We start from the raw sequence: 16,055 nt of genomic DNA, 5'->3' as shown, positions 1-16,055 counted from the left end.
TGATTGATCATAGGGGAATGTTGGGTCTCTATAAATTAAAGAGTACGGTCTTGACCTGCTCTATGTGAAAAGCACCCTGAGATAACTTTAGTTGTGATATATATAAATAAAACTGACTTGCCTTCATAGCACCATGTGTCAAAAGGCTGCTGGATAAGCTGAACACTGACTTACACCCCACACTGTATGGAAAAAGGATTTTGCAGCTCCCTATGACCAGTTTAATTGAGGAGTATAAATGTGCAAAAGCAACGCTGGAGCTTTCAGAGTCTAGGAATATGGCAGTATGGTGTACAGCGCTAATAGTCACAGCAGGGAGGAAGTGAAACCCAAGGGAGGTAGTTTTACAGGTTCAGGCAGTATTTAGACAGGAATATTGTAGGGCAGGTACAACTTGAGCATAGGGGGTTTGGACTGGGAATAGTGCATCTCCTCAGGAGATAGTTACCACTAATCTAACACCAGATTTTGTGTTGTCATCAGAAACACAGTGTGTTTCATGTAGTTAGCTTGTTGTTTTTAGCTAGCATACTGTTTCCTGATGGTGGTAGCTGGTGATATTAGATATTAGGCTTTGTTGCTTGCTAAGGTGAGGGAGCTAAGAAAGATTGTTTTGTTTCTTTGGTGGCTGAGACAGCATGTTACTTAGCTTAACATATTGTTAGCTGGTAGAGGGGGTGGTGCTAGGATGCTGGAACACAGTGTTGAGCCTTCTCAGTGTTGTGGGCCCAACACAACGAAGTACCAGTTATTGAGAAGGTGCACACCTGATGACCTCTGGGCCAGATTATCCAATGGGTATTCTGGGTCGGGCCCAGGGGTCCATGCACACTTGGGGCCCAAGAAGCACAATTATTTTTTTTTTTTAATGTTTTTTTTCTTAAATTTAAATTTCAGGTCATGACACCATATATAATCAAAAACACACTCATATATTATTTTTACCTGGACAGAATGATAGAATTGGTCAGGTGTGGAAACAATGGTTACATCCCACCCCGCTCTCCTCTATGCTGCCATTTCTCCCAAACCAATCGATAGTACTTCAAAAAGTTTCACGAGACTGGATGTATTCATCCTCTACAGTTAATATTTTTTGCTTTGCCTGCATGATTTTTTCAACAAAGAAAAATCAATTTGTTAATGGCTTTTCTGACTGGAAAAACCCTGAACACATGCATGATCATGAGAATAGCTCTGAGCACTCTACTTGCATGTTAGCATTGCTTCAGCGCTCATCTGGCATTGGAAACCAGACCGTGAACACTAAGCCAGTGCAACAGCCCAAGGAGAGAAGCGGTACTGATGAGAGGTGCTGAAGCGGGTTGTAACTGCCATTCAGTTTTTTTAAGCAAAAGATGGCTGCCTTTACATGGTGAAGAGCAACTGTACAGAGGAGAAGTGGAGAGGAGGAGATCTTCAGACAGACAGACATGACACAGAGACAGCCCCTGGGGGGGCAGAGCAGGAGAACAGGAGAGAGACAGTCAGACAGGAGAGACATTAACTGCTGTGTGTGTGTTTGTGTGTATTTGTGTGTGTATGAGTATGTGTATGAGTGAGGACAAACTACATGAAACATAGTATCATTATGAAAAAGCAAAAAAGCTCTGGCTGCTTTATTTTACATCTAATATCAGATACTTTAAGGCTCATGTTGTATTGTAATGGTTACTTTCAATGGTTACTTATCATTTTCCATTGAGGTACAGTGCCCTCTATAATGAATTAGAACTATTACATATAGGCCCTGTATGCTATGTGTGATTTATTAAAGAAAGAAAAAAAGCCTGACATCACAAAATGGGAGATTGGGTTAGATTTTGGTTGATCTATTCCATTTGCATCCTTTTTTCATCATCAGAAGAGGAGAGAGGGGGAGAGAAGAGGAAAGAGGAGGAGATTGTCAGACAGACACACACAGAGAGAGACCGCCCCTGGAGAGCAGAGGAGAAGAACAGGACCAGAAGACCAACTGGAGAGAGGAGAGGTAGAGAGGAAGAGAACGTCAGACAGACAAACAAGACACAGAGACGACCCCTGGAGAGCAGAGGAGGAGAACAGGAGAGAGACAGTCAGACAGGAAAGAGACAGCAACAGGTGTGTGTGTGTGTGTGTGTGTGTGTGTGTGTGTGTGTGTGTGTGTGTGTGTGAGGACATTAAATGTAGTATTATCATTATCATACCAAACCATGTTGGCTAGGGGCCCATCAAACATTTGTGCCCAGGGATCTCTAACTTGATGATTCGTGCCTGGATGACCTCACAGACTTGCCTTCCTCTTACTCTCCAGATGGCTTGCTAATTAGTGGCTCTTTGTAAGGCTAGTGGGACGAGATAAACAGGGATGGTGACTGGGTAACTGAGCGTGCCATGGCACTCAGATTAAACTTCCAGGATTCAAAGGCAGTTTAACGGTATATTCAGGTTAAGCAAATGGTATCACCTGTCAGAGGGCTCAGTAGAGTTATGACAGCATAGCCTGATACCCACTACAGGGCCTAATGATAGATCAAAACATCATTAAACGCTTCCATAGGAAGCCCAGTATTAATGTCACCCAACTTTTGCCACATTTCACTGTTCACTATTGTTTACTGGTTAGGGCTAGTGCTCAACTAGTGGTGACACTGACAGGATCAGTGTGATGCTGATTGACTTACCTGCTGTGTACCAGGCTGGAAGCAGGGTTAACCAGGTCAGGCATTGTTGTGGGGGACGTGCCTACTGTCGTCATAACAACCAGTTCAGGGTCCAAAATGAAGATCTCTTCTTGGGAGATTTCTGATACGTAGTTTAGATGTTCCTGATATAACAATACACATGGGACATTATAAATAAACAGTGAGCCCAGACAGGTATTATCAAGAACCCAATGTGAAGTGAAAGCTGACTAACATAAAGTGTTCGAAAGGCAATGAATATTGGGAAATGGGGAAAGGTTCAAGTTTATATAAATATCTTCTGACAATCTGGAGACAATCAGTCATGCTTGCTTTGATTTTCTTGCTCAACAGAAACCCACAGTTGTTTTCTGCTCTACTCAACTAAATCAAATAACCAACAAAACGGTGCAAAAAGCTGATCATCACGGACATCGACTTCCTGATTCTCTACAGTATACCTTTAATGAGCTCAAGTGGCAATGGTAGAAAATAATTGCCCGATCAAAGCTGATCACATAAATTATATGCTCACCACCTGCAAAGTTTCAAGCTGGTAAAAGACAGGAGAGAACCTGCCTCTTTGTATCTGTATGTATAAACACAAGGTAAGGCAGGTTCTAGCCTTGCAGCAGTGCATCTAGTAAGTATGCCAGGCTTGCAAGATGCTCAGGAGTTCAGGCCAAAACATTCAGCCCTGCATTCAAACATTACAATAGTTTATATTTAGGGTTTTGCACTGGTGAGGACACACTGTTTCAGGTATCATCCCAAAGGCGTTGGATGAGATTGAAGTGAGGGCACTGTGAAGATTTGTCAAGTTCTTCCACACCAAGCTGGGAAAACCATTAATTTTATAAACTGTTAACACAACATTGGAATAATACTATTGTCTAAAATTACTGAATTCTGGAGCATAAAGGTATTCCTTCACTGGAACTAAGACCCCTCTCCACACACTGGCCATATAGTGAACTGGAAGAATGTGTATTTAACTACTTTTTTGAGATGGAGCAGCTGGGCAGATTTTGCTGACCAGCTGTCAAAAACTACCCTCTTTAAACTAAGAAGGAGGCTGAGTATTAACAAGACATGCTACCCTGTTAGTTTCCCCCTCTCTGGATTCCACTAAAGCCTCTGTAGGCTACCTGTGGTGTATGAACCACTTGTTAGAGTAATATGCCAAGCGAGCCTGCACTACCCCAGCAATGGGAATAATTAAGCAACTGGCAAGAAACCAGATTCTGTTCACACTCATGAAACAGCGGACATCTGCTTCCACTGCTACAGCTTTAGCAGGATCCCAAGACGTGCCAAGTCATTAGGAGAGAAGCAGGCACAGTGAGAGGAAATTCTTGGACTCTCCCTTGCACTCTGAAGGTGGTGAAGGCTGTGCTCTCATAAACATCTCTTGCAAACACAAACACACATGAAACATATTTTAAAATTAAAATGACCAGGGAGTAGGAACACAGGTACTTTTATTCTGTATGTTTCAAAATCACCTGACTTCAGAGAGTTGGTTACTTTAGGCTATATATTGAATGTATAACTGAATCTAGAGACACGATAGAGAAATAACATTCAGTGTAAACAAGATACACTTACCTGTGCTCTGTCTATCCTGTAGAAACGATCTGCTGTGGTAGCTGTGGAGACAAAGAAAAAGACGGTTTTAACCAATGAAACGTTATTTGTGGTATTAAGGATGGATTACCTGATAGAAAACATGCAATATGCTAGGTAGCTTAACATGTTGTTAGCTGGTTGTTATTAGCCAGCATGTTAGCTGATGATGTCATAGACAGAAGTGAATATAGCTTTCTCAGGGGGGCTGTGTTGAGTGTGTGGATGCAAGTAAGAGGGGGTGGTTCCGGGATGCTGGAACACGCTGTTCTCAGTGTTGTGGGCCCACCTCAGTGAAACATCAGTTATTGAGAGGGTGCTCACCTGATGACTCGGTAGACTTGCCTTCACTCTAACTTTCCTGAGGTTTTGCTATTCAGCGGCTTTTGATAAGGCTAGTAGAAGTAGATAAACAGTAATGGTGGTTGGACAAATGAGAGGGCCATGGCATTCAGATGAAACTGCCTGTCAAGCCAGTTGGGAAAACCATTATAGCATAGTCCATATGAGAGTAGGATTCAAGGACAGTTTATATGTGTCGTCATAACAACCAGTTCAGGGTCCAAAATGAAGATCTCTTCTTGGGAGATTTCTGATACGTAGTTTAGATGTTCCTGATATAACAATACACATGGGACATTATAAATAAACAGTGAGCCCAGACAGGTATTATCAAGAACCCAATGTGAAGTGAAAGCTAAGCACCTAAGATAAGGTGTTCGAAAGGCAATGAAATGGTGCAATATTGGGAAATGGGGAAAGGTTCAAGTTTATATAAATATCTTCTGACAATCTGGAGACAATCAGTCATGCTTGCTTTGATTTTCTTGCTCAACAGAAACCCACAGTTGTTTTCTGCTCTACTCAACTAAATAAAATAACCAACAAAATGGTGCAAAAAGCTGATCATCACGGACATTGGCTTCCTGATTCTCTACAGTATACCTTTAATGAGCTCAAGTGGCAATGGTAGAAAATAACTGCCCGATCAAAGCTGATCATATAAATTATATGCTCACCACCTGCAAAGTTTCAAGCTGGTAAAAGACAGGAGAGAGCCTGCCATGAGTTCAGAGCTAGAACTGTGTGTATGTACACGTATGTATGACATTGTGTAAGAAGTGTTTTTTTTGTGATATTATTAGTAAGCTGCAGCTAAATGCAGGGCTGCCGACACCAGAGGAACACCAGGTCAGCTGTCCTGGGCCTGGAGGGCCTGAAAGGGCCCTCTAATCTGCTGGGATAATTTAATAAAAGCTTGTTATTTTTTATCTTCCTAATTTTCCTTGACATAGTGGTCGGAAACAATTTTACTTGTTAAAAAAAAAAAAGAAAAAAGTTTAACATCTAGCCAGGCCATCCCCAGTAAACTTTCAAAATAGCCAGTCGTCAAAAGTCAGGTGCTCAGAAAAGAACAGAGAGATGAAAAACAGAAAATGATAGCAGAGGTGCAAGGGACTACATGTATTTGAAAAAAAATACTGAAGTGGAAGATGCAGCTGCAACAAGTACAGCCCCACCTGCAATGGGGGTGGAGGGTATTAATTGAGAGCTAGCTTAAACATCTAGAAAACAGTCACTAATAGCTACCACCTAGCTTTAACTTTAACGTCCAGTTATTAGCTTGTATAAAAGCCTGACACAATATATCCTCTGACAGAAACAGCTGAGTATGGAGGTGGAAGAAGCTGCGTCAGAGAGGAGGAAAGACCCAGCCTGCGGATGAGAGCAGGGTGGGAGAGGCTAGCTGCAGTGAAGAGGAGAGGGAGGGAGACGCAGCGCTCGCCCCGGAGTCAGAGCAGCAGGTGTATGATACAAACACAAGCAAAATAGCATCAGAAACTAATTTTAGTGGTCCTGGGTTATGGCTGGATAAAATGACTGATTCTGACAGGGTGAACCTGGACCGTCTCATGGCCAAGAGAACACCTTTCACAGAGATCGCAAGAGAAATACCAAAAGATGCAGAACATGCGTTGTGTGTGTGTTATGGCCAGTCAGCATCCTGTGCGCAGTCGGGACTGTGGGGGCCTTTGCAGATCATCTTGTCCTGGGCAAGAGCTAGATAAATTGCAGGCCTGGCTGTATGAGATTAATATTCATGACATGCACCAGTAAACATGATCTGATGGAACTATGCTTTACGTTATTTTCAGGGTGCTGCAGCACTGAAACCTTTGCAAATTGCTAGATTGCGTCTATATGCATTTCTTCATTTCTACTCTTGAAAATCGTGTTTTTTTATAACTTGGGTACTTTTGTACTTTTGGCCATAATTGCTACTGGTTATGATAACACTCATTGGATCAAAGGACATCTCTGTCCACAGAACCAGCTGCAGCAGAAATGTACTGAACCAAAATAGTTTTCATGTCAGCTCCACAGGAAGAAATCGACGGCATTTGCTTATTGATTTATTTCCCCCGCCCACCGCAGCGGGTGAGTGTAATCTGCCTATGGTGAAACAGGCAAGGTCATAGCCACACTGGGAGCCTGGATCAATCAATATAGATACCATTTAATAAGTTCAGAACATATAAATAGCAGGAGATTTGTGTGATTAAACAGCTGTCTGTGGGGATAACACTTCTCCAAACATCCCAGAGGAGAAAAACACCCTAGGAGTCTGCATAGACTGATACATTAAATGAATTGGAATTGGAAGCATTCAGACTTAAAATAGTCCTGCGTTAAACCAATTCAAGGGGCTCCGTTGGTGGGGGCGTGTTGTTTACCATTCTACCAGTGAGACAATGAAATACAATCCAGGAACAGATTAGTGTCTTTAATTGTCTTTAATTAAAGGTTTGTCAGACACCAAAACACCGCACAGCGATTTGTAATACTTCCAGGATTTTACAACTCTTTTAAAGTCATCACAGTAGCAGCTACATGTATTTTATCTTTCGTCATGGCAATCATGAAGTAAACACTAGAAAGACTGCATTCATGTTATGTGTGATTGGCTTGCTGGATGACATTGCCTTACAGCAAAACTTAAACCAGTTTCAATTTTTTTGCCAGGCGACCCTGCATTTTCACCCCCACTGCGTCAACGCACTGGTTCATATGAGGAGAGGGCTGCACTTTTTCACGCAGAGCTAATGTCTGCTGTCAAAGCTTTCCAACAGACCACATTTACCAGCCACATGAATGGAATGATCCAACAGGTTTTGAAGGGAACATATCATGCTTTTTTGTGATTTTCTGTTATTTATATACTCATATGATGTTGGATGTCACCTCAAGTTCCAAAACTTGAGGTGAACGTAAAAATGCTCCCTGCAAGTCAAAATCTGCTTTGAATGCTTTGTCTGCAATGTTACCTCTACTTCTTCCTTGTGATGACATCACGATGGGCCCTATCTTACGCCTGGCGCAAAGCGGTGCAAAGAGGCGCCAAGCGCGACGCAAATGTCTTTGTTATTTTAAGACCGATGCAGTTGTCATTTTCCCGTCCAGCACCCATGTTGTTTGAATAGCAAATGCACTTGCGTGTTGGTCTTAAAATGAGGTGTGGTCAGGCACATTGTTGGTGCATTGCTATCTTGAGGCAGCAGAGAGCGATTGCATTATTGACCAACAAAAACTTGGTCTGAAGTCAAAGGTGCAGTGTTTCACTGTTATTTTAAGGGCGCATTATCAAGACAGTAATATGCAGCTACACAGGCGGCTGCACAACACGCATGAACTCTGCTTGTTACACACACAGGACGCGCAGAAGTGCACAAACAGGCAAAAGATTACAAATAAAAGGATTACAATGTGAAAGAATATTATTATGTATATCAGCATATTTTTAAAAATACATGTTATCATGGTTAAGCATAATATTTATCAGAATTAACTAATCGCAGTAATGAGGGATGAAATTGTCTAATGGCAATACACGTAGGTATTTAAACAGACGGACAACAATGGATCAGACACAGATCAACTTTCCTGCTGCATCAATACATGATGACATGAGGAACACATGAGGAAATAAATGAGGTGAAAACAATGATTCAACTAACGAAGGAAATAAATCCGCACAGCTTCTAGCTGCTGCCAGCAGCAGGATCAGAACCTTGGAGAGCTGATCAAGTCCTGATAACTGTGTTAATGATTCTTTACATAATTAAAATGAATGATTTAATTTTTGAACAATATTTAACATTCTTTAACATTTTTTGACATTACAGTGATCAGGTTTCCATACTTTCAGCAATTAAAACCCCACTGATCAAAACAACCCCCACCACCGGCTATCATAACTATCCTCTCAGAGCCAGTCACACACAGAGATGAGTGGGCACCAACTTTAATCCCACTGTGAACTGATTTTCAGGACTTGAACAACTGAGCCAAGAACTGATCACTGGGCAAACCAGCATAAGAGCACCAGAAAGCTTTCAAGTCATCACCACCAACAATAAGGAGAACTTACTGCACAACATGTCATGCCCTAGTGACATACTAGAACAATCCACACCAAACATGTGGACACACATACACACACACATGCAAACTCTAAAATGTAGACTTGTCTACAGACAATTAATATTGTATGTTGATATGTGCATGTAAATGAAAGATATTCCAGTAGAGCCCCAGAATATAACTATACCTGGATATGTGTATGCTATGTCTCCTTTAAACAAAGCCACAGTTCAACCTCAACATCTAAACCACAATGATTGCTTGAACTGTAGCACAGAATATATTTAATAGCGTGTGTGCTATTAGTATCACAGCTGTATGTGCTGGCAGAGAGAGCAGTGGGGGTAATCTGGCTGTAACAAGACTGAAAATAATGAGCTGTGTGGGTTGTCGGTCCACCAGCCATCACAGCTACTGATATGATGAACCTCATCACAGTTTAGCAGAAATGTATTTGTAAACTTTCAGTTCACCACTGAGATACAAACTACTGTAATATTTACCTCTAGCTGCTGACAGAAATCTGATTTTTCAAAAATCTGTGTCTGCATTGATTGTTTAAATACATGTGATAAGTGTCATACATGGGTGCAGGGACTGGGTACTCTGCATGGCTGAATACCACTAGGACTAGGAGTAAGTGGCAATTAAATATTTAATATAATAGATTATATTAAATGTGATTATGTTTAATTTGATTATTTTAATACATTTAGAACAGATGCCATAAATATTTTTGTTTTAGAAAAATAATGCCAAGAGTGTGCAAAGCTGTCATCGAAGCGAAGGGTGGCTACTTTGAGAAATCTAAAATGTGAAAGATATTTTGGTTTGTTTAACACTTTTTGTTTACTACATGATTCCATGTGTGTTTTTTCATAGTTCTGATGTCTTAAGTATTGTTCTACAATGTAGAAAATTACAATATAGTAATTGTTTTGAGCTCCATTCAAGTTAATTTCACAAGAGCTACAGGCAGCTAAGCAGCTCAGTCCAAATTTGTCAAAGTGGTAACTGCTATTTGACTACAGGTAATAATATGCAGTAAGTGCATCTAAGTGAAAGCCAGTTAATAACAAATTATCTACCATTATATGTTGAATTTGCTCTCTGCCCACTCTTTCATGTCTTACACTTACACTACATTAGCTTTACTTCTGAAAAACAAAAACTTGTAGGTGCGATGTATGCCAGGAGAACATGAAACACATTCCAACCAGCATTGTCTACTTGACAAGTCCAACTTCACCACCAATCACCGATCACTTCCTTCCCATCTCTTAACTATCAACTAGGTATGGGTACAAATAGTAGATTCATTGATTACTGTGTAAGTGCATTGAGAGCCAATAGAGTCAAATTCAATGAAGCCAATGAAGCTGATTCTGATTACTAATTGGATATGTACCCGATCGATCGTTTTTTTCCCTTATTTGATATTCTATTTGATTTTTCCCAAAATGGCATTTTAAAAATATTTTATAATAATGTATTTATCTGAATATGAGACAATATTTTGTTCTGGAAATTACGATTGAAAAAGCAGTTTTATTATATTCGAGGACTAGACAATTACTTATTCTTCACAACATCAGATATTCTGTCTTTCTAAATGAAAAAGATGAACATTCTGGTGTACTTACAGTCAAGGAAACACCATTTTGGAGACAATCTCTGCGAGGAAAGAATCTTTGGCTTGGCTGCTTCCTCCTGAGTGACAAAGAGACAGAACAGTTAGATTCCAGAGCAAGAGGAAACTGGCTGACAGTGGAGCAGGGGATGACCTGGGGATGTAACTTTTTGTTAATAATAATAATCCATCTATCTATAGAACAGAGGGATTGACAAAAGAATAGCTTGAAGAACAGAGAAGAAACAGATGCATGTAACAAAAAGTTTGGTTTCTTTGTTAGATATTTGAAGACAGAGAGTGGGAAAGTCAGAGCCAAGACCAGAGTGTCTGGTCTGGCTGAAGCCTCACAAAGTATCCATCAAGTTTATTGATTGACTGATTGATTCATTGATTTATTGATTGACTGGTGGACTGATTGATTGATTGGTTGATTGATTGTTTATTTCGAACATGTAACAAATAAAAAAACAAGAATGACAAATATCAAGTCAACAACTTGACATGAAGAATATTTAACTAAAGTCAGAACCAAGAGTAACACGTGCCCTTGTCAAACTAAAACTCAATTAAAGTAACTTTACAACGCTGCCTAAAACAAATTACTGAACTGCACAACTGCATAAATAGTAGACCAATAGCAACTGTACTGATAGAAGGCAAAGAAATTTAAAGTTTTATTTTCACCTCTCTTACAGGGGACCCAATCTGCATTTCCATGTCTAAATTTTTAATCTGGGGCTCTTCTGGAATATTTTTACATGATTTACAATTAAAAACTCCTTATTTATCTTATACTGGTTCTTTACTCAGCCCCTCAGTTCAGCCTCTGTCTGAAACAGGCCGTTTTAGTTTCTGTCTCTTTAAGGCCCCCCTCTCGATGAGCCCACTCTGTTCTGATTGGTTAACGTCACGGCCAACTCCGAAGGCTACGTCAACAAAGCATGAAACATACTATAGTAGTAGGATTTCATTACTCTTTCATGTTCTTTACTTGAAATGTCAACTTCACAACTCCATCTATACATGTTCAAGCTGGAATCCGGAATCCAACTTGAACAACACATGGAAAAACCTTAGCAACAACCTTAGCAACCAAGGCTATAGAACAGAAAGCTGTTCTTATGAGCATGCGACAAGCCAACGTCAGCTTGTCGGCAAGGTAGAAAAAGCTGTCGCAAACAAAGCGTTCAGAACAGGTTGAAGCCCTGGCTTTTGACTTGCTGTAGGGGAAAGTCTCCTGATGGCTTTGAATGCAGACAGTACAAACCTCAAACGCCAGACCAGCTCTTTCTTCAACTCCCCAGGAATGCTGGCAAATAACAATAATTAAGTGAGAGCTCCAAATCCAACCCCCCCCACCCCACCCCCACCCCCGTGCTCGTGCATGGTCACTAAACCAGACCACTGACTCAAACCACCTTTGATCCTTCAAGCTACAAGACAGTGAATTGACAGTACCACTTGGATAAACAACCCCCACCACCGGCTATCATAACTATCCTCTCAGAGCCAGTCACACACAGAGATAAGTGGGCACCAACTTTAATCCCACTGTGAACTGATTTTCAGGACTTGAACAACTGAGCCAAGAACTGATCACTGGGCAAACCAGCATAAGAGCACCAGAAAGCTTGCAAGTCATCACCACCAACAATAAGGAGAACTTACTGCACAACATGTCATGCCCTAGTGACATACTAGAACAATCCACACCAAACATGTGGACACCCATACACACACACACGCAAACTCTAAAATGTAGACTTGTCCAAAGACAATTAATATTGTATGTTGATATGTGCATGTATATCATGTGTGTCATTATGTGCTTTAATTAGACTTTTATTCCACTGCCTTTAAGCCAAGAAATGTACCACAAACATAGTTCCATCATCCTTGATAACACTAACATCATGTTTAGTACCGTTCTGCTTGTTTCACTCTCAGAACACTACATCTACTATCAAAAATGCAAAATTATGAATCAGGCAATTGTTGTCGTTTCCTTATTATTATACATACTCTAATAAGAGTTATGTGGCCCAAAGAATCATTTCATATTTGAGTTGTGCTCATAATTGCCCCATAAAATCATAAAACTATTTGAGTGCACAAATTCCTACACAGCATTTCTACATAAATTCACTTCAAGTTTTGGAACTTTGAGGATGTTTAACACCCCACATCATAATAGTATACAAATAACAGAAAATCACCAAAAGCAGAATATGTCCACTTTAACATCCTCACTCCCTCTCTTGTGCTCACCAACTCACATGTCATGAGCTTAAAATATAAATATGAAATGCAAGTTTAACTGGGAGATTCACTTGCGATCAGCTAGTTTTCTTTGAGCTGTTCGTCTCCAATTAGCTCTGAATGCTGCAGCGAGGCTTTTTTAACGAGATCAAAACACAGACAGCATATTACTGAGATTCCTGTCTCTGTCCTCTGGCTCCCTGCTAGCTGTAGAAAGGAGGTTAAAACCTTGTTCTTTGTTTACAGAGCACTAAATGGTCTTCCCACTGCTTCTATCTGTGTATACTTGCCCCTGTACCACACTGTCAGACACCTCAGATCTCCGACCAAAGACTGCTGTTTGTCCACAGATCAAGGACTAAATGTTGTGGTTATAAAGCAGATACCCCAAAACTGTGAAATATTCTTCTGTCATCAATTTGTTTTTCTCACTCTATTGCTGTTTTCAGCTTAAAACACACTTTTACACTCTGTTAACTGGGCCTGACCTGACCTGACTTGATTGTTCCTGCAATGGTCTGAGGCCATATGTTGTATGCTGCATGTTCTTTTGCTCATTGTGGGTTTTAAAATAATGTATTTATGTATGTGTTTGTATGCAAACTACTCAAATCCAACAGCCCTGCAATAAGTCCTACCATCATGAAGGTTCTACTGATCAGATTTTGTTGAAAATGTTTTAGAGGGCTGTTGATTCAACTCTATGGTCGTTCTGGAGGTTGTATGTGCTGCTCAGTGTCAGGCAGTACACTACATGTAATCCCATTAAGTGTTGCTGGCTTTCATCAGAATCAAGTCTATTGCCATGTAGGTTTGCACACACAAGGAATTTGCCTTGATGTTGTGGTGCATAACAGTCAAAAATATACACAAAATTAAATAATACTAAATCATTCAAAAAGAGAAAGAAAAAAATTATGATAAAAAAATGTAAATTATATTCTAAGTGAGAAGAGCTGCTGCAGGTTTAAATTTTAAATTGAAGAGAATTAAATGAAATGTACAAAATATTGACCAGGAATGTGCAAATGTGCATAGTGTTAACAGTATATTCAGTATGCAATTAATAATAATAATAATAATAATAATAATAATGATAATAATAATAATAATAATAATAATAATATACTTAAATTCTTTTTTTTAGAGCACGTTAAAGAAAAAAACAAAAAAAAATATATAATCAAGAAAACAAGACAAACAAACAAAATCATCAGCAAACATATATATCAAAATCCCAAATTTGACATTATTATAAGTGTAATGTCCATGGGAGGGAGTCATTGTTGATGAGGCCAGCTGCAGACGAGAAGAAACTGTTCTTGTGGTGTGAAGTTTTGGTCTTGACAGACTGTAGGGAGGGGAGTGTTTCAAAAAGTTTATATCAGGGTGGGAGGGGCCAGCCATGGTCTTAGTCCTGGAGGGACTACAGGTTGCAGCCAATCGTCTTCTCAGCACAGTGGAGGATATGCTGCAATCTGCACTTGTCCCTGGCAGTTGCAGCAGCGTACCAGATGGTGATGGAGGAGGTGAGGAAGAACTCAGTGACCATCATTGACTCTGGCAGGTTTAACTTCTTCAGCTGCCGTAGGATGTACATCCTCTGCTAAGCCTTCCCGGTGAGACTGCTGATGTTGAGAATTGTCGTTGGAATTTCTCTGAGTAGTCATTTAGCCTCTTTCACTGCCTTGCTAAAACCTCTATTTCACCTCTTCAAACTTAACCTTGTCTCCACTCCTGATTGCCTCTTCCTTTTCCATCCTTAGTTGTCTGAGCTTAGCTGTGAACCAGGGCTTTTTGTTGTTGTAACTCACCCTGGTGTGTGATGGTATACAGCTGTCCTCACAGAAGCTTATGTAGGCCATCATAGCCTCTGTGTATTCATTCAGACTGTTGGTGGCAGTCCTGAAAACATCCCAGTCAGTACAGTCCAAACACTCACAGAGGTCCTTCACAGCTTTACTGATCCACTTCTTAGATACCCTCACTACAGGCTTAAAGAGTTTTAATTTCTGCCTGTATGAGGGGATCAGGTGGACCATAACATGGTCAGAGTGGCCCAGTGCAGCGTGGGGGACGGCATGGTAGGCACCACTGATAGTAGTGTAATAGTGATTAAAAGTATTCTTCTCTCTGGTCAGACGTTTAAAAAACTGTCTATATCTGGGGAGGGCATGGCTTAAATGACCTCTGTTAAAGTTGCCGAGGAGAATAACTAAAGAGTCTGGGTTTGTCTGCTCCACACACAGTATCGAGTCAGCCTCCTGCACGTTGGCCTGCGGTGGAATGTAAACACTGACCAGTATGAAGGAGGAGAACCCACGGAGGGAGTGGAAAGGTTTACAGTTGATAAAAAAGATTCCAGATCAGGGGAACAGTACTGCAGAATCACTGTTATGTCGTTACACCAGTCATCATGTGTGAGACAACAGATGCATCCACCCTTTGTTTTGACAGAGAATTGGAAAAAAGTTGGAAGCCTACCAAACTCTGGTATGAATCCACACAGCCATGTCATGTGAAGCACAAAATGGAAGATGAAGAAAATTCTGAGGTTTTTTCAGTTTGTTGCACAGTGATCATACGTAGGAGACAAACATTCCTGGTAGTGGTGTGCATAGTCCAAGATATCGGAGTCGCACTAACACACCAGTGCATTTTCCTTTCCGCCTGCATTTTCACTGCCTGGCCAACGGTGAGGACGTCTTTGACCAGAATGTCCTATAATACCACAGATGAGGCGAGAGAAGTGGGTTATAAATCTGCAGGAGTTGTTTCCCTGATGTTCATGATATCCTCCTTGGTGTAAGAATCCCAGATTGAAGGAAAACACTGAATTTACACACAAAATAAAACAAACAATGTGCACCGACACACCCAGTTATTAGTTGAACTACATTTTTCAGTAACTGTTGGGTAGCATAGCAACTTATCATGCAACATTTCCAGTAGCTAGTTATTTGTTCTGCTGGCAGACTCATCGGGGTCACACAGATCATTTCAAAAATGTTTGATATTTAGGATTTAAAATCTGGATGATTATGTCACTACTTTCCGAGCAGGAGCACAATAGCTAGTGAGAGAGAACTGACGGTGTTGCCGAGCAAGGGTAAACATTCTAGCCTTTGAGATTAACATTGGCTAGCATACTACTGTTGACAGATACTGAAACCGACAATTCAAATCTCACCTCCAGTTATTGCTTAAGAACAGACAACCCCTGTTGACCGCGTCTCTCCAACCATTTTTTCCATCCACACTTATTTAGCCTTCTGCTTTTGTTTCTTCTCACATGCAAAGCATTTTGTTTACATCTGCTTCCCGGTGAGATCACAAGGTGGTGCATTGATCTCTGGCACAATGATCTTAATGTTATCCTGAAGGACACAGTTGGCTCTGGAGAGTCTCCTTCACTCTCTGATCAAGCTGTGCTGCCTGAATAAGCTACATCA

The 16,055-nt window shown here is 40.6% G+C and overlaps 1 protein-coding gene across 3 annotated transcripts in view; it reads right to left on the bottom strand.

Moving 5' to 3' along the window:
• LOC121891994 (diacylglycerol kinase zeta-like) overlaps positions 1-16,055 on the bottom strand; it is a 119,229-nt gene that overhangs the window by 30,939 nt on the left and 72,235 nt on the right. For all 3 annotated transcript variants that reach the window (XM_042404726.1, XM_042404724.1, XM_042404725.1), the window contains exons 26-28: positions 10,355-10,421; positions 4,272-4,312; positions 2,664-2,806 (exon numbers count right to left, since the gene is read on the bottom strand). In XM_042404726.1, the coding sequence (XP_042260660.1) occupies positions 2,664-2,806; positions 4,272-4,312; positions 10,355-10,421 (251 nt within the window). The remainder of the gene's footprint in view (positions 1-2,663; positions 2,807-4,271; positions 4,313-10,354; positions 10,422-16,055) is intronic.

Source organism: Thunnus maccoyii, chromosome 24 (genome assembly GCF_910596095.1).
Source record: "Thunnus maccoyii chromosome 24, fThuMac1.1, whole genome shotgun sequence".
Classification (NCBI taxonomy): domain Eukaryota; kingdom Metazoa; phylum Chordata; class Actinopteri; order Scombriformes; family Scombridae; genus Thunnus; species Thunnus maccoyii.
The sequence above is the reverse complement of the archived record's forward strand: the minus strand, read 5'-3'. Positions and strand labels throughout refer to the sequence as shown.